The 19,993-nt window shown below is 39.4% G+C and overlaps 1 protein-coding gene across 5 annotated transcripts in view; it reads right to left on the bottom strand.

Moving 5' to 3' along the window:
• tp73 (tumor protein p73) overlaps positions 1-19,993 on the bottom strand; it is a 241,559-nt gene continuing 221,566 nt past the window's right edge. For 3 of the 5 annotated variants that reach the window (XM_043676040.2, XM_087980373.1, XM_043676044.2), the window contains 8 exons: positions 19,609-19,718; positions 18,458-18,600; positions 17,660-17,748; positions 15,023-15,147; positions 14,009-14,154; positions 11,775-11,931; positions 10,924-11,017; positions 1-9,553 (listed from right to left, as the gene is read on the bottom strand). In XM_043676040.2, the coding sequence (XP_043531975.1) occupies positions 9,251-9,553; positions 10,924-11,017; positions 11,775-11,931; positions 14,009-14,154; positions 15,023-15,147; positions 17,660-17,748; positions 18,458-18,600; positions 19,609-19,718 (1,167 nt within the window). In that variant the 3' untranslated portion in view covers positions 1-9,250. The remainder of the gene's footprint in view (positions 9,554-10,923; positions 11,018-11,774; positions 11,932-14,008; positions 14,155-15,022; positions 15,148-17,659; positions 17,749-18,457; positions 18,601-19,608; positions 19,719-19,993) is intronic. The other 2 variants (XM_087980374.1, XM_087980375.1) reach the window with 2 other exon arrangements.

Genomic DNA, 19,993 nt, shown 5'->3' with positions numbered 1-19,993 from the left:
CAGGATCCATCTGCTTTATTGTGTTACAAAATTTCTTGAAACATAATTTCAAAGGATACATTACAAATAATAAAAAGTACACAGTTACAACTTGTTTGGAGTATAAGGTAACAATTAATACTGGCTTAAAAAGCATTAGTTGACATTGAACTTTTAAAATCTTAAATGTTTAAAGCAATAAAGTGCTTTAAATTGCTACTATTCAGAGGCGTAGGGTCACACACAAGTGGCCCAAATATAATTTTACAGTGTGCACCAGTTTATGATTGAGAAAGACCTCCTAGAGCAGTGAGTTCAAAATTGCAGATTGTTTCTGGGTGACTGCTATGAAAGTCTGTTGCTTTCAAAACTCTGGGAATACATGTGCAATATTGAACCCCCCACTCACTCCCATTGTTCCATCAATTCTTTGGGCTACACCTTCATGGTGTGTGCATGGTACCTTACACATTCTTTCTGTGTGAATTCAGATAGTGAGCAAATGGCAGGCTAATTCCAAAATACAAATCACGACACCTGTTTAGAAAGTGACTATAAAGCAGGGGTGTTCAGAATGAATCATGGTATCATAGCCTGTGTGTGTTTTGGTCAATAGTTTGGGTGTGATAGGTCTTCACTGCATTCCTTTAAAGATGGTGCTGGTCTAGACAAAGCAGAGATCCCATTGCATCGAATGAGTTTTATAGAAAATATTTAATCCATGTGATCTCCAACACTAATTTTGTTTGAAATGTTCAGAGAGAAGTTTTCCAGAGTATATTATGCCTTTTTGACTCTCTTCCCAAAGGATTGCACAGCCAGACAAAGAGTGAGAAATTATTAGCTTGAAATGATACGGCAGTGATGGAAAGATTGGAAGGACCAGCTGTACTTTTCCTGTCTGATAATTCGATACATTGACTGACTGATTACAGGCAAATTTGTTGAGTCTTTTATTGTTTGAGAGCATTCATAATGGTTAACTGAATTCATAATATTCTCTCAGTATTCATAAAAATACTGATATATGTATTGTCAATTAAAACTTGATGGCAAGTTAGACTTGACCTCAGAACTTAGTCCCAGTCAACAGAGTTAGCTGATCTCGAACAGGATGACAAGAGGATCTCTATAATTAGTCTTTGCATTTTGGATGAGGATGAAAGTCAATAAAGATTGTTGGTTGAAGACAACACTGGGCTCAGTCGAGATGCATCCTGCAGTTGAAAAACCTTTAGACACTCACTATCTGATCTCACAAATCAAGAAATACTCCTTGGACTAGAGGGTATGTTATCTGTGGAACAGGGACCATTTACACCTTCAGGAGATAAGGGGAGAAATATTATTAAGAAATCAATTGATTTTTAAATCAATGAGTTAGGTTTGTTTTCACTATCTATTAAATCTTATTATTTTGAAAGGTGTGCTGAGGGACTTAACAAAACAGGTGAGTTAAGGTTAAGGACATCAGGAATTGAGTGAAATTTTGATCATGTTTTAACACTATTCAATAATTTAATCTTGTTCTTCTCTGATCTCTTCTGTCAACTGAAGGTGAGAAAATCAAATGGAAATATTCTCTCCATCATTGATAAAATAGAAATCTATGTTTAGTCACAATGCCACAGTGCAATCATTTACCTGACAATGTGGTAAAATTCTGCCAGTGTCATTCTGAGAGGGATCTGTTGTAGCAGTGAAAGGATTTAAAGACTAAATCTTTGTTTGCCAATCATTGCCTTGAGCTGTGGCAGATGCTGTCTCATTATTTGTCTCAACAAAGCTTTAAAAGATCAGACGGAGCAAGTTGATGTCAGACATTTTTTAGTGCAGTAAACAGATCACTAAACATGTTCAAATAGAATCCCTACAGTGTGGAAGCAGGCCATTCAGCACATCGAGTTCACACTGACCCTCCGAAGATCATCCTACCCAAACACACACACACACCTTCTCCCCCCCCCCCCCCCCATCACATAATTCATGTAACCCTGCATTTCTCTTAGCTAATCCACTTTGCCCGCATATCCCAGGATACTAGGGCAACTTAGCACGGCCAATCCACCTAATCTGCACGTCTTTGGACTGAGGGAGGAACTCAAAGGAAACCCACACAGACATGGGAAATGTGCAAAACTCCACACAGACAGTCACATGGATGCACGGTGCTGTGAGAAATAACACCGGTGTAAACTTAACTGGACTCCATTAACCAGTAATCTTAAAATAGTGCACAGATTAATTTAAACCTCTCAGCAACAGTGATATGACTGTACAATGACAATATTGCACACCATTGAAAATCTCATTCCATGTCACGAGAGAGTACAAGCCACTTAATCAGAATGAGGAAGGTAGGGGCCTTAATTATCTCAATCTCTGATCGGCGCAATATCGAGGGCCAAAGGGCCTGTACTGCGCTGTATTTTTCTATGTTCTATGTAGCAACTTTAATAAACTTGCATTTGACCTCATTAAAAAAGTCATGGATAATATTCCAGGCACATTACTTAGAAAGAGCTTCTGAGTGCTTATCCCATGTGTGTTTATTTTGAAAAAAGACTCCCTGTTTTTGTCACCACCTGCTTTTCCTCTGTAAATGCAATACTATTGATGTAGTATAGGTATGGCAACTATCCAGAATTGTCTTGAGTATCCCAAAACATTGAGCACTTATTGATTATGTATTTTGGAGATCCTGTGTGCGGAGGAATTTGAGAAGATTGTCATATAATCTCCATGAATATTTCACAAGAGTTGGCCACTCTTGTTTTGAACATGTATTAATGCTCTGTTGTCTGACCAATGATCCTTATCTGCTAGCTCCATTGCACAAACTTTATAGAAGCCCAGAATATTAAGCATATCCTGCACCAGTCGCTTCATTATAGTTTTAAGAAGCCATAAATAGACTCCACTCAGATGTGCAAACTGAACTGGACATTAAAATCTGACCGGCTATTTGCCAGTTGAACTGTACCAGGCAGGTTTTATGAAAGGGTAGAAATATCTTAAATGTGAAAGGTCTGGTGGTTTTAAAATAAAACATAACACAATTTTCCTTCAACTCGTGCAGTGAAGCATTGATCAGCTAATAAATGTTTTGAATTAATTTTGCACAGCAAAGATTGAAATGGAGCTAAGATGTTGTCCCTAGTCTCTGCTTGTTCTTTCTCCCTCCCTTTGTTTCAGGTGCTGAATTAGTCTGCCCAGTTCTGAAAATGGAGGGGGTTAGAAATACACAGTATCTTAGTTAATTCCTGAAAAGAAAACTAGAAAAACTAGTTAATTTTCAACAGTCGTCTTCCTTTCAGTTGGTGAAAAACCCACTGTGTACTTCCAATACCTTTTAGTTTTCTTTCTGGAATCCACTGTTTTCTCTTTGTTTCATTTTCTCTATGAAGATACTTCCAGGAACTCAGTACTTTTCACAACAGCACAAATACAAAACCACCTAGTTCTAGCTGTAATGTCTATACAACTCAATTCTGTACCTACCACAGGTGGTTAGAAGATTCTCTTATGAAATAATACAACAAAGGGGTAGAATTCCCTTGTCCTGCAAGGTGTGTACACTGCACAATACATCAGAAAATATATATACACACACAATTTAATAAAATGGAATTTGTTGCTTTGCTCAAGAGCCAGCACTCCAAAGAATTTCATTTTTTAAAAAAATCTAGCATGCATATAAAAACCTGAAATGAATGGACCAGGCGCTGGAATGGAAGAGAACGAAAGTCATGCAGAAAATTATTCTGACAAGCAACACGTTGAGTCTTAAATTGAAAGGAGCCTTCAATTCCCCAAATACACCTCAATTGTATACCATTGTAAGTCACGGTATGCTCTTGCATATATATAAAATTACAATTTCCAGCATCCCTCTGACTGCTATATGCCTTCTCCCCATGCCTAAACAGAATGCAAATATGCAATTTATCCTTAGATAACGCAGTGGTTGCTGTCCTTCCGAAGTTCCCCAATGTGATGTTCTAACCAAAGGAAATCTTGGATTTAATCAATCAAAGAATAGCTAGTTGCTCTGAAGAATCAATGGGTATGGGTATTTGAGGTATTATAGAAGCCCAGCGGAGTGTAAACAGGCCCTTCAGCCCAACAAGTCCACACAACCCTCCAAAGAGTAACCCACCCAGATCCATTCCATGACCCTATATTTACCCCTGACTAGTGCACCTAACCTACACATCCCTGAACACTATGGGCAATTTAACATGGCCAATTCACCTAACCTGCACATCTTTGGATTGTGGGAGGAAACCAGAGCACGTGGAGAAAACCCACGCAGACACTGGGAGAATGTGCAAACTCCACACAGATAGTTGCCCAAGGCTGGAATGAAACCCGGGTATGTGGCGCTCTGAGGCAGCAGTGTGAACCACCGTGCCACCCCTCTGGATCACCGTCCATACCTCTGGACCCGAAAGATTCAGATTCAAGTCCCAACTGCTCCAGAGTTGTGTAATTACATTGCTGAAGTTGAGAAAAATAGGTTAAATTTTTTTTTAAAAATCTACCACTACCTTCTCAGAACAATGAATGTTGGCTCTGAGCGAAGCCCATGTCCCATAAGTGAATTTTTTTTAAAAAAGGTGATACATGTTGGCAACATCAATTTTCTGAAGCAATTATTTTACCCAATGTTACTAGCACTTAAGGATGAGAGCTTGCGTACAGTTTTCCAATGGTATTGTCATTTGGATATTCTCCTTGAACGCAAAATTGGTGTTATGGTTCTCTGGATTAAACTGGAGGGATGGGTATGCCAATAACAAATTCTACTAAAACCAGAGTTGAAGGACCTTAATGAAGTTTATAAAATAATGAGGGGTAATGGTAGTTGTCTTTTCCGTTAGATGGGGGATTTTAAGACTTAAGGGGGCACATTTTTAAGTTGAGAGGAAAGGGATTTAAAAAAGACATGACGGACAAATTTTGTTTAGACGAAGGGTGGTTTGTGTGTGGAATGACTTTCCTGAAATAGTGATGGACGGGGGTACAATTACAACATGTAAAAGACATTTGGATAAATACATGAATAGGAAAAGTTTGGAGGGATATGGGTCAGAAGCAGGCAGATGGGACTAGTTTAGTTTGGGATTATGTGCGCCATTGACTAGTTGGACTGACGTTGCATGACTATGACTCAGTGTCTGCTATGCTCAGAAAAAAAACAAGGAACAAGTTGTGAAGTATGAGCTGTGAAAGCTGATTAAAACCAGAACAAAATGCGCAAGTTTGTGGGTATAAATCAGAGTCCTCTTTAAAGGTTAATGCACATAAAAAATATCAATAGATTGTGCATCCTCTCAAACCTGTTGTTTTGCCATTCAATGAGATCAAGGTTGAATAATAACCCAGCTTGTCCCCATAAACCCCGTTCACCATCCCCAATATCTTCTAATCTCAAAATTTAAATTAAGTTGTCTTCTGTCTTTTTTAATGAAACAAATAATGTCATCAAAGATAGATATGTTTTGTCAGTAGGAGAAATCAGGGGTCACAGGGAAAGTGGAGGTGAGGAATCTCAGATCAGCTGTGATACTACTGAATGGCCAAGTAGTTTTGAGGAGCCAAATGGCCACCTCGTATTTCTTATTATTTCCTACTCAAATTGGATGATGACATCATTGTTACTTCTCAAGATCGTACTAAAACTGTTGTTATTTATTCTGATTGTTAAATTTACTATCAATATAATGCCATGCATGGAATAAGTAAGAATTGAGGATTACATTGTACTCTTGTTTATGGTTCTTGAATATGTGAAGCTTCCAGTTGAATTAACAAAAAATCTTATTCTTGGCACTCAGTTTGTTTAAATAGTAAGGATAATCCTACCTTCTCCCTGCTAAGCAACAACAATTGCTCAGATTATACCAGCACGTAACAGGACATCACAAAGTACTTCACTAAACATGAAGTGTTTTACAGAAGATTTACAGAAGTAACTGAAGTGTTGTCAAATAGACTTGGAGGAAAGGGGCATTGGTTAAGGATGACATTTCAAAGTCCTGAGCTACAAATGATTAAAGGCAAAGAATGTGAAATAGTGCTTATGGGAATAAGAAACTGATCTCACCTCCTGAGGGTAACAGGTCATAGATAATCAGGATTTAATACGAGGATGCAGGTGATTACAATGTGCAATTTGATATAACATAGTTGGGCTCTCAAAGCAGACTTGGTAGAGCTAACCATAGAGGTAAAGGTAGGGATGAGAATTTCAACTACGTAAGAGAATGATAAGGCAGGCAAATTTATGCAGAGGGCTAGAGACAACTTGAATTATAGAATTCTTATAGAGTGGGAGCAGATTATTTGGTCTATCTAGTCCACACAGACCTTTTGAAGAGCATCCCATCAGACCCATTCCTGTAACCTTGCATTTCCCATGGCTAATCCACCGAGGCTGCACATCCCAGAACAGTATGGGCAATTTAGCATGGCCAGTCCACCTAACCTGAATATCTTTGGACTGTGGGAGGAAACCAGAGAAAACCTATGCAGACGCAGGGAGAATGTACTAACTCAACATAGACAGCCACCTGAGTGTGGAATTGAACCCAGATCCCTGGCACTGTAGGGCAACAGTACTAACCATTGAGCCACCGTGCCACCCCGAAGGATAGCCTTCATGTAGATTTTAAAGGTTCAACTGAACATTAAAATAGAGTTGAAATTCCTCTTGGACAGTATACTAAAAAAGCAATAGCAAAATGGCAGCTTGTTTTACCCTCTGCAAATTTCCTGTTCCTTTGATGTTTTGCACTGGATTGGATCAAGAATTAACTTGGTGAGTTCTGAATAACCAATTGGTCCCGAACAGATTGCTTGATGATGTGGTACAGCTGTCATCCCATCAGTCTGGCTCATGCCAAAGAGTTTAGAAAAGAAGAAAAAAAATTGCTTTTGGGTCAGGTATAGATGCTTTTCAGGAACTGGAAGATCACCAATCCCTTCAGAGAATTGGTGAGATTAACAAAATCTTGTGTCAGCTACTGGAGAGCTAGCAAGAACCCTAAATTGCCTCTTTGCCAATCAGGCATTTAACAGACCAGCGACAGACCTTCAAAGAGTCAAGGAAAGTCTCACGTACCAAGAGCTCCTGACCAGCAACTCTCGTGAGTGGTAAAGCCTATGCAGAGGTGGTGATTGCTATCAGAACAACACACACACACACACAAGGCTTGATTTTGTGGACAGACCCAGGGGAAAGGCAGTGATGGCAGTAAGGGGGTTTTAGTAGGGTCAGCAGCAAGGGCATTAATATCTCCACCCAGTCTTCTGCTCCACTACCCTTCCCGATGCTGGATTTCTCACTTGGGCACTGCATGTCTTTGAAGGGGAGATACCTCCCGCCAAACACATCCACCTGCTGGACAAGAATTTGTGGACTGACGTCCTTAAATGGGTAAAAATAGCCATGGAAGTTTTCATTTGACATAGACTCCCAACCATGGACTTAATGCAGGTGCAGGCAGGAAGGGAGCAAGGTGCACACATGTCACTCTTTTAAATGCTCCCCATGACTAAACTCACCATGTGGGAAGGCACAAGAGTCCATTCAATGAGTGCTTATGTTGGCAAAAGGAAATAGAATAAATACTAAAGAGAAATATTGAATTTTTTGGAACATGTTTAAAAGGTTTGTTTCCATTCCAGTTTTTAGTTCCATAACTGAAAAGTTATTCTATTTTTTTTAATGCTATGACTTGGAGGAGCCAGTGTTGGACTGGGATGTACAAAGTTAAAAATCACACAACACCAAGTTATAGTCCAACAGGTTTATTTGGAAGCACTAGCTTTCGGAGTGCTCTCCTTCATCAGGTGGTTATAGAGAACAAGGTCATGATCAGAATTTATAGTCAAATTAGTCCAGTGTCATGGATGTGTGATTAACCAATTTTAGATTAAATCTTTCATCTTTTAGAATGGGATATGCTGGTTTCTGTTCTCAGCTTTTCTAACAATAGGTGTGAAGTCTATCTGTGCTGAGCTATCTTGAGAATGTAATTTAAAAGATGTTCTGGGATTTACATGACAAAGAACAGAAACCAGCATATCCTATTCTAAACAATTTTAGATTAAATCTTTCATGTTTTAATGTATCACATCTCCATGACACTGGACTCCTTTGACTATAAATTCTGTGATCATGATCTTGTTCTCCACAACCACCTGATGAAGGAGCAGTGCTCCAAAAGCTAGTGCTTCCAAATAAATCCGCTGGACTATAACCTGCTATTGTGTGATTTTTCATTTTTAATGCTGTGCGGGCTGCAGTATATAGCCAGCATTTTGTTTTATTTCATATTTCCAGTGTATATTTAACTCCCAGAGTTCTTAGAAGACTGCCCTCATCCAGTAAGCTATCAAACTCCCCCCTCCCTCCCTGGGACACACAAGTCACTTCACTTTAATGGTAACTCTAAAATGTTCACATTGCCCCACTCATTCAGCTTCTATCCTTTTTCCTAGCCATGCTCACCATCCCACAAGATGTCTGTTAGAGAACGTGCACAAAGACCAGAACTAGATAAGGATGGGAGATCTGTAATAGAGCTGAAATGTTTTCTGACTGGAGTGATTGTAAAATTTAAGTACATATTTTGTTCACGTTACCAAACAATTTCTTTACCATCAAGGAAAAAAAATCTCAACTATGGAAGTTTACAATTTTACAAATAATGAGGAACAGCAAACCCACCCCCTCCTGCAGTGAACGGACAAACTTTGAATGTTTAGAAAGATAATTTGGGAGACCAGTAAAAAGTCAATGTATGTCAAACCCCAAGAGGTTGACAGAACATAAAGGTGGAGGTAGGAGGAATGTGGAATTTGCTGAGTTTAAATGGAACAAGAAGTTCCATAGACCCGTATTCATGGATTGGTGGGATGTAGGGATTGTGGCACTTGTGTAAATCTGGAAGGAGGGAATCTGCCCTCCTGGTTGGAATTGATTGTATGAAGGTAAAGGACAAGGAAAGAAGAAAAAATGTAGCTGGAAGAAGAACCAATGATGAGGTGATCCAATGATCCATGTTTGATTATCCAAACCCTTTTGCTTTGCAAATAAAGTATTCAATGTGCATGGGTATGAACCCACCAGGGACAACGGTTTGTAGCATTACAGCATATATGGTATGTACACGCTCTCAGCTTATTTTACAACAGTCAGTGCTTTTAGCAAGATGGAAAACTGCAGGGTTTCTGTTTTTATCAGCATTTCCCTTTTCTGTCTTTAATTTAGCTCACTTTCAGTAAACTCCTCTTTGATTGACTGTTTCCGAGTCTTGCAGTCTGGTACATCAAAACCAAAGTCTCCCCAGTCATCCCCCCGATTGGGAATGGTGATGGTGTGACGCACTCTGAAGTGGACAGCTTCCATCACCCGTTGGCGCTGTAGTTCCCCACTGATTGTGCCGGTGTTGTTGCTTGACCTGATCAGCTGCTGCGAGCTATAGTCGTGCCCCTGTTTGAACTCTTGAAGCCCTCTCCAAATCAAAAGGCGGTACTGTTCTGGAATCTTTAGTGCTCCCAGATCCTAATGAAGAAGAAAAGGGTAACTTTAAATGACCTAGTAACAGAATGCACCAGAGTATTTAAGTGAATTCTCGGAATACAATAATTGATAGCAATATGTTGTCTACTGTCCATCATCTTGCCCTAAGAAAGTTGAAACAAGCCTTTAAACATCTGAGTGATCTAGCACATTGAAAAAAGTGACTCCTGCTGGAAAGTGCTTGTGATGGACACTGGATCAGGTTGTAATTCCCTTATGGTTGGATACCTCCCAGCATTCACTGTCTGAGATCACACAAGAAGAATGGGCACTTGAGCAACCTGTTAGAGGGTGAGTTGCACCCAAAGACCTTAGAAGGAACATTGCTACAGATAAAATGGCTTCTTCAGAACGGTTTCTTCCAGGCACTCACAGAGAAAACAGTGATGGTGAAAGGAGTTTAGATAATAATTTAGTAATTTTCATGGAACCACTTATCTTCTAAATTCCCATACGGCCACTCTGTCCCTGGACAACGTTATCAAAAAGAAGGGGAGAGGATGGGAGAAATTTTTTTAAAAAGTCCAAATCTATTAGGAGGAAAAAAAAGTGGAGCATTTGCAGATGAAGGACCGAAGGTTATTCTGGTCTCTCTTGAATTCACTGATAGTTTTGTTGGTAAACATAGTGTACAACTGAACAATATAGACTGGAAAAGGCAAGCCATGGTTTATTAGCTGGTCTCTACTAAGTAGCAATTCTAATGTTAACAATGAGCCTCTGTGCCTGAGGGCCAGGGAAAGGAATGAAACATCAGGTTGAATTCTGTTACTGTTTTCAACTTAGTGATCCCCTCTTAGACTTTGGGCATGTTATGTCAGGTAAGGATTGGATCGACAGAGACAGACGTAAAATATTATAATTATGGCACAGTACTCTGACTTATTCACTGGTCACAGAACTGTATCCAAGCAAAAGTAAACACCTTCATTGAAGGCGAAGGGGGCAAGTGAACTTTAAAACAATTGTTTAATAGGATGAAGGAATGGGGACAATGTTACATCTAAGTAGTTTTAAAAAAGCATTGTTATAGCATATTGGGTGCATCAACACCTCATGCTTCAATATGGCTTTGTCTACAGACTGCTTAACTAATGGGTTCCTTATACTATCTGGTTTGCGAGGAAGTTGTTCTAAGGAGACGCTAATGAAGGCTCTCCCCTCCCTCAAGGTGGGAATTCCCCATTTGCTATGTGCTTTCACCAAACTGATATAGTCAAGATTGAGAACTCTTGAGACACAGGGAATTCTACCAAAGCATGAGCCACACTTTTGCATTATTTTTCAGGAAGGGGAAGAACCCAGCTGTCATTATTTCTGTTCATAACCACCTAAGTAATTGTAAACAGTACCTCCAAGGAAAGGTTCTGCAAGTGGTACATTGTCTGCAGCCCTTGTGAGGTGAAATATTCCAGACAGTTAGGACAGCCCAGACCTGTTAAAAAACTATGAAAGAAAATTCAATAAATACATAGAATGAGGCTGACTACAAAACAGTACAGGTTTACTGAGCTTGAATGGGCTGACCAGAAAATATTACAGGTTTATTAACCAGAAAATGTTACAGATTTAATTGAGCTGAATGCTAATATGGGCACCTTGGATAACAGCATCTACCCAATCACTATTTGAAGTTATTATTCTCACCAACCTAACCTTTTCTCTTCTGAAGGATGTGACTTGGACATTTCCTAAGCTGCTTGTCACCTTCTGATGCCTCTCTCTTCAAAAATGATTTTTATTCACTTTTGAATCTAAACAGTGAATGTTGGCAGGTTTGACTTTGAGAAGAGTTTCCAAGACTGATCCTGTCCTCAAGCACCATCTGCAGTGCTCGTTTTCCAGCAGGGGCTGCTGAATTGTGAGGAGGGAAAGCCCGAGTAATTTCTATCTTTTCTGATCAAAGGGACATATGACATCACTACAACTACTCTGGCAGGTATCAGCTAAAAGCAGAGATCGAAGATTGTACCATGAAGCCCTGCTGGCTCAACTGCTTATAGGTTCACCATGATGCATCACTGGGAAAGGTAAATCTGTTTTGCTAATCCAAGAATTGAATATCAAGTTACAGTTACATCATTACACGAGCCTTCGTGACTTCAAGTTACATGAAGTTAATTAATTGGTATCTTTGTAGGCAAGAAATATCCACAGCTGATCATCTGCAAAAGGTCTATCCGGTGTAAAACTGACGGCTTACCTGACTAAAGCTGGGTCTGCGGTGTAGGGTGGGGGAGGAGTGCAGTGTGAAGTTGGCCCTATGCCTGCCGATTGTGAGGAATTTCCTCCATTCACATTGCCATTAGTTGGTATATGATGATGGTGATGATGATGGTGACTGTTCATTAGAGTTTGGCCTACAAAGCAGAAACACAATTTTAAAAATTTGAAGGCAATATCCCTCTGTTTCAATGCTGATTTCTTCTAATCTCTGGACTTTTTATTGGTGGTTGATGAAATGTTTGCCACCTTTGCTTCAGTTTGTTAGCACAAAAGATACTTTGTTGGGATGTAGAAAACATTATTCATATTTTACAAAAGTGCCCAAATATAGAGTCATCGAGATGTAGCGCAGAAACAGACACTGATCCAACTCATTCATTCCAACCAGATAAGTTAATCTAGTTCTATTTGCTAGCATTTAGCTCATATCCCTCTAAACCTTTCCTATTCAGATGCCTTTTAGATGTAATTGGACCAGCCTCTAACCCTCTGCATGGAAAAAGTTGCCTCTTACGTCCCTTTTAAAGCTTTCTCCTCCCACTTTAAAGCTACACCTTCTAGTTTTGGATTCCCTTACCCTGGGGAAATGGCTATTCATCCTATACATGCACCTCATGATTTTATAAACCTCTATAAGATCACCCAATAGCCTCTGACACTCCAGGGTAAATAGCTCCAGCCTATTCAGCCTCTCCTATAGCTCAAACTTTCCAATTCTGGTAACATCCTTGTGAATCTTTTCTGAACCCTTTCAAGTTTCACAACATCTTTCCTACAGCAGGGAGACCAGAATTGAACTTGAAATATATTTGAATATACAGAATATACTTGAAAGGGAAGAAACTGGTATTCACATCGAGGTTTTCTGAGCATGGACCTGCTGTTTCCTGAATGTACTCTCCCTGAATGCTGCTTTACATTAGGAACACTTAATTTGGGAATCACTTATACAACTATATAAATGCAAAATACAGTGGATGCTGGAAATCTGGTGAATGGTCATCTTGACATGAAACTGTTTCTCTCTACAGGTGTTGTTTGACCTGCTCAGCTTTTTCAGTATGTTTGTTTAAAGTTGAGAAATCACTTCTCCTGTGTATGAGACATTCCATTGTACGCTGAATGGATCCTTAGAAAAAACTCCAAAGATAATGGTGAGGAGAAGGGAAGAGAAACCATTATTGCAGATGGTTCTGATTACATTGTCAAAAGTGAAGGGGTCCCACTGCGCTTAACAGCAGAACAAATGTGTCAAAGGAGAATGAAGTGGTTGATCCTGTCAAAGCATGTAGAAATTTTGAGGAAGATAAAGATATATAAGCTATTGTGGTCACAGAGGATGGCTTTTGCGATTTTGATTAGCACCATGAAAGGAATGGAATCCTGACTGGAGAAATTCAAACACAGAATTGTGAAAAAATGATTACAAACTTAGGTGATAAAATATTGTGGGACTGGAGAGGAAAGGATGGTTGTAGATGGCATGATAATTTGCAGGAGAAAGTGAGGTCTGCAGATGCTGGAGATCAGAGCTGAAAATGTGTTGCTGGAGAAGCGCAGCAGGTCAGGCAGCATCCAGGGAACAGGAGATTCGACGTTTCGGGCATAAGCCCTTCTTCAGGAATTGCTGCCTGACCTGCTGTGCTGTTCCAGCAATAAAGTTTCAACTTTGATCTCCAGCATCTGCAGACCTCACTTTCTCCTCCAAAAAGTTGAAGGAAAGAGAGAGCAGAGCTAGAAATTCTGGGATATCATTCCTCTCCAGGATGACTCTGAACTAGTGGGCAATATTGGCATAGGAAGATGAGACCCAATAGTATTTGTTGAATGAGACAAATTTGGCGATGAATAGCTAAACCAATTAACACTAGAGTCATTCTTCTTCTCTTGAATCTGAGGGAGTGAAAATGGGGACTATACCAAAGGGAATGACTGACAATGGATCGATTTAAAATGTTTACAAGGGACAAAATCATTACAAGTGGATGTGTCTCAATAAAATTAATAAAATCTGACCACACATGGATAAATCAGAGAATACAGTAGCTGGGGCTGATGTTAAGATTTTGAATTGAAACAGGTTGTTGGGTAATATAATGGAAAGGAGAAATATCACATTCCCATGTAATGCTGATTCTTGAGGTCAATAAATGTGCACATCCTCAAAGGCACCAAAGTCCTTATGTATGCACAGTGCCTGTGTTGAATTACCCATATGTCCAAGGTTGGCTGAGGTACTTGGGCTGTGCTGGGAAGGCTGTCCCACCAGTTGGTTGACAGAAGGCAGTTTGTTCATCATGTTGGGTACCTTGCTTGTGGGTGGTATCACTGTGCCATAAGAAGATGAAGCCTGCTGTCTGCTCAAAACAAAATAAAAGAATGATTTGCAAGTTTGGAAAGCAAGTTTATTCCACATGTTACAAAGAATTAGGAACTTTCCTTCACTTGTTATGCTCGCTAAAGCTACATGAAAGAAATGGGTAAGAAACTGAGCCAAATGGAATTCAAAATTCTCAGGTTCAGTCTTTTGGTTGAGACCAGCTAGTTTATTCTCAGCATCTATAACTAGAGAGAGAGATAAACCCACGAATGCTGCCAATCCTGAAGGCTAACCATGATGCCTACTCGGAAACAAATATATGCAAATGTCAGGCAAGAACAAGATCAGACTTTATTGCAACACTCTCCCCAGCTGAATAGCTTGCTGACACTCAGTTGACGAATGGACACCCAGGCAAGGAACTGCAAGTTTGTGAATAGTTGTAGAATCATAACTCAGTAAGACCCAATGCTGTCTAAAAGGAATAAAGACCAGCTGCTACACTATTGCCCTGCAATTGGCTAGATGTGCAGAATGCAAACATATCTTTATCTCAAGTTTGACTACACTTGTGGTTCAGTTTGGGTTTGGCAATTATGTAATTACTGATAGAAATGTGGGGAGTGAGCTTCTGAGTAATTCTAGTGAGTTTTTCACAATCCAGTGTCTTTTTGGTTTTGGCCAAGGACAAAGCTTATGAGCAGTCTTACTTCACAGCAGGAATGGGTTCTGTCATCTGAATATCAAAGTTGGGGAGGAATCTGTCTCTTGCTGATGGCCATTGTTCAATGAAAGAGATGATGAGAGAGTATTTTAGACTAAAAAATGAAGGGACTGGAATGGTTGCAGGAACTTTGAAAAGTACCTAAGTAATAATAAGTAAAAGGAATGATATAGGAACTAACTGGCGTTGAAGCAGTTGCTGTTGCTGCTGCCGGTATGAGTCGATAAGCTGCTGAGGCACCAATTCCATCAGCTCCAGGCTCTCCTTTATCTTCATGAGGACTTCAAAATTCTCTCTTCCTCGTACCTGTGGGCAATATTGAGACTATCAGACTAATTTCTAATACTCATAATTGTTACCTAATTTTTTAGAAAAGGTATTTTTCCCCTTCTTTCTCCTCTGATTTTCTAATTTTTGATCTTGCCCAAGCATTGTTCAGAAAGCATAGACAGATCAAATCATATCTCACTGAATAACTGGAAACCACTGAATTAAAAAATAGTAAGAACCCTGGGTGAATTATCCTCTCAATGGCCCAGGGAAACTGTAGCACTCCAACTAGTGCTAAAGTTGAGGTCAACAAACTAAGTACAGATTTCAGGGACAGAAACTTGGACATTTTTGGTTTATTTTTGCCAAGGCAGCTAAGTGAACCAGTTGGCGTAACTCATCTCATTGAAGAGAAGCTGCAAGAGGATTGCTGGTTTTTGGAACCCATCACACTTTGATCCATTTTTAATACAGTTTAAAAACTAAATTAAAACTGAATTTCTGTCAAGGTCCAAAATTGCAGGTATGAATTTTCGCTATCAGGTACCAAGAACAGAAACCTAGCAAACAGTCACACTGGGACATACAGTATTCCCAAGGCAGTGGGTATGTGATTTGCTCTAAGTGCTTTTCCATGACTACATTACATCTCTGATTCCTAGTAACAGCTGTGGGTTCATTGCACAAATAATTTTTATACTGCTGCAGTAATTGTCAGTTAACCTATCTCAATCAGTGAAGTCTTGAGGATAGTATGTGTAGAAAATAGAAATACCAAATTGATATCACGGGGCTGCTTTTTTGAGGCTGAGGGTGTAGCAGAGCACAAGTAAGTGTGAAGCAAAAACAGAAATTGCTCAAGAAACTCAGCAGGTCTGGCAGCATCTGTGGGGAAAAATCAGAACAAGGAAGTTTATTCTACAACAAAATGCAAATTACGAATAACCTAAAAACTTTTGATGTTGACACAGGACACTCTAAATTGAAACCTGTACCTTTGCTCAACATTTGGTCCCAATTGTGATTCAGTGGGTGGTATTGCCTCTGACTCAGATGGTTGTGAATCGAAGTCTCATGCCAGGAACTTGTGTATAAAGTCTAAGCTAGCACTCCCAATGTAGTAAAACAGAGTGTTGCACTGCACTGTTGAAGGTGTCGATGTTCAGGTGGGTTGTAAAATTGATGTCCAGTCTACTTAGATGAATGTAAAAGATCGCAAAGCACAATCGAAGAATAGGGGAGCTATGGCAACCTGTCTCATATTTATCCCTTAACTAATTAGAAAAGATTTTCTAATTATTATCTCATCACTGGGTGTGGGATCTTACTGTGTGCAAAACAGTTGCAGATTTTCCTGTATCATAACCATCATGACATTTCAAAAGTACTTCACTGACTGTAATGTGCTTTTGAAGATCCTCGGGGTATAAAAGGCATTCTATAATTACAAGTCTTTTTATTATCATCTTTCGCTTTGGTTAATATAAACATTATTTAAAAGTATAGTTTTTTCAAAATTTTGGGGAGTGGGTTGCAGAAAGTGAACTGTTCCACTGTCCAATAGTGATACTGCTTATTTTGTAAAGAGGTGCCTTTTCTCCACCAATGTTCAACTTATGATTTATTTGTCTAGACCAGTTCTCTCAACTGTACTTTAAGGATCTATCTCTTTGAATACCATTTAGTAATGTGATTCCTCATAACACAGTATCCCATTTCTTTATACTTTGCTTTGGAAGTACCTGGAATGTTAAGGGTATTAAATGTTTCTAAGACAGATTGTGAATTACAAAGTAAGACTCAATTCTTTTCTTTGATAGTTGGTTTATTAATAGGATGCAGCATCACAGGTATTTAACTTACAACTACAACGTGTATCCTAGCTGATAGTCCTTGTCCTTAATCAAAGTCCTGTGTTTCTTTAACAACATAGTCAATAAACGATTTGCAAAAGTGTTGAATAGATGAAAGTTGTTATTGATCAATATAATCAAATGGAAAAGGAAACAAATGTAAAGATTCATCTAATTTTGGTCTGGTTGGTGGTGGTGCAACAGTTAACTACAGATGTGCTGGGGGTTGGGAATGGATTAATTGGCTAGGCTTACTGATCCGAGTGATCAGTGTTTGGAAGTGTGCATATATGGATATTGGGTGAGCATTGATATTTTTAATCAACCTGTTCAGATGTGTTATGACATATCTCTGAAACAGATGGATCTTAAACTTGGGCCTTTTGGCTCAGAGGAAGGGACATTACCACTGCACTGCAACAGCTCATAAAATGAGAGCTTGTCTGAGAATTGGGCGAGAATAAGATTGCATTAAATAGTCCATCAAGTATTCTTGCTTACATTCACACACAAAACAGGAGTGGAGAACTGCAAGCACCCGATCCTACTTTGCAGATTAAGCCCTGTTTCTGCAAACATCACTGAACTATTTAACTGTGAAAGCTTCCTGTTGTTACAAGTGGTAGAGAAATAAGTATAGAATGAGCTAAGGAGCCAACATGATTGCTTCGATGGCTAAAGAAGCAAATACTCACAGGTACATAGAAGAACTCCTCGTCTCCATGCCTCCTCTTTTTGATACCTGGATTAGGCCCCTGAACTCCCTGTGGTGTCTGTTTGAAGGCTGAAACACAAAAGACAGTAGCATCTAGTCATTTTTCATTGTCATTCCTCTGTACTTAATAATCTTTTCTAAGATATTTCACTTTGAATCTCCTAAATTACCCCAGGCCAGATTGGGCAGCATAAAGGTTGTTATGAGTTTATATTGAACAGAAGTTTGATATTAAATCCCATGTTTTTCTTACAGTAACATAGAATTTTAATTGTGAATAAAATAAAAACAATGGTTTGGTAATGTGTAGCATCAAAAATAGTGGAATCAAGGCTTATGGAGATAAGGCAGGAACAGGATACTGATTAGGAATGATCAGCCATGATCATATTGAATGGTGGTGCTGGCTCGAAGGGCTGAATGGCCTACTCCTGCACCTATTGTCTATTGTAGCCTTTGTGGACTAACTAGCGGTGTCATGCAGCCAGGGAATTCCTATCTATGTTGAATTGATGATCTCATTGTATTTGTGTCATTGTATGTAGAGGTTGCATGGCTAATGACAGTAAACAGAAACCTTTCAAGATAATCTGGACAATGAGAAGTTTAACAGTGAGAACTAAGACCAGGTTGATCTCTCAGCTTTTGAAGGCTATAGCATGGAAGACCAAGACAGAGGATGCCATACTGTCTAATCTAATTTTAATACTAATGACACCAATGGCACCTTCAACCATTAAACTCATCACCTGCCTGTATTCAGACCTGCAAGACTTACTGCGTTTGTTACCATTTCCATTCTTTGCTGCACTCTCATTGATGGCTTGCTGCTCACGGTAATGGTCCTCATCTGCTTTTCGATCTCTTCCTGGGCAAGCACAAATTCGACCTTCAAATGAGCGGCGTCCAAGTACCTGGCCACTGAAGGAGATGACAAGGGCATTCATTTGACAGAGAATTGCATGAACCTCACCATGACCATCACCCAATGAAACCCAAGTAGCTATGCTACCTCTACTGAGGAAAAACCTTCAAAGGCATTTCACATAGAGGAGAACTGGAGCAAATATTGTACTTTTGTGGGAATCAGAAGGATCAGAAACCTCTGGTTGAAGAAATTATTTAAGAAGGCTTTTAAATATGGAAAGGGAGGTAGAAAGATTTTTGCAGATTGTTCCTCAGAAGGGGGAAAAGGCAGTTGAAGATGCAATGAAGGAGAGAGCCTGCACTGGAGATATAATTGATAAAACTAAAGAATCCAAGCCTTGAGAGACTTAGGTTGCATGAGGCCAGACTCTGGATCCGTAATATGTGGGAAGAAGTTATATTTATGGTCCATTGGGAGACAGGGAACAAAATTTTTTCAGCAAGGATGGGAAAGAGAATACAGATTCGTACAATGGTTGGAACAGAATCACCTTGAGTAACTTCCAAATGGTGATACAAAGTGATGAATTTTCTGGAGGTGGCAAGGGTCCAGCAGCTTCTAGCCAAAATGGGAGACAATCCTGCTTTGGTGGGTAGCAGAACCTTGGACTGCACAGTGGCAAAGGCTAAGTAACTCCCAGTCAGGACAGCAGACTGTTGCCAACATCAAACATCCAATTCAAAGGTAGGTCTGGGGACGCCCAACCACTTATAAAATGCCAACAAGATGAGAACAGATCCTTAAATGGTCACTTAAGTGTTTCAGTTGCATTTTAGGTGCATGAACCATCTGCCACTTTTTCACCATTGGCAAATGGAATAGCAATGGAAAGTCAACAGGTAATTTGCAAGCCATTTTGCCTCTGATTTCATCCCCAGAAGGCTGCTAAAATTCAACCATTTACCCTGAATGTCAGCTTTCCCTCTTGTGCCTTTTATGAATGACTTTGAAACTGAACAACAGTGATTGTAAAACAACATTCTTTAGAGATGGCTACTCACTCTCTTGTTTCTAAGGTGATGATGATGAGGATAGGTCGTCGATTCATTCCACCTACACAGCTACTGTTACACATGAAGTTGTAGAGAATTGTAGTGAACTCTGTTCCTACCTATCCAAAGCAGACAGATCAGTCATTCCATATAGTACTAAGCAATAAACAAATCAGTACATAACATTATCGTATAAATCTGCGTTATAGTAGTAATAGCATTGAAAATAAGTTCCATTTCATATCTCCACTTCAACTATTTCTTACTAACAACCTCAAAGCTGTGGATCTACCATCTTCCGATCTCCTAAAGTTTGCTTCTAAATTTAGCACAACTTCTTTTCTAAACATTATTGATACCCTCCATTATAGCAGTTCATTGGAATTTCTCCATT

Source organism: Chiloscyllium plagiosum, unplaced genomic scaffold (assembly GCF_037043375.1).
Source record: "Chiloscyllium plagiosum isolate Xiang-an unplaced genomic scaffold, Cpla_swu_hap1 HiC_scaffold_37, whole genome shotgun sequence".
Taxonomy (NCBI): Eukaryota; Metazoa; Chordata; class Chondrichthyes; order Orectolobiformes; family Hemiscylliidae; genus Chiloscyllium; species Chiloscyllium plagiosum.
Note: the sequence above shows the minus strand (reverse complement) of the source record. Positions and strands in the feature narration are given on the sequence as shown.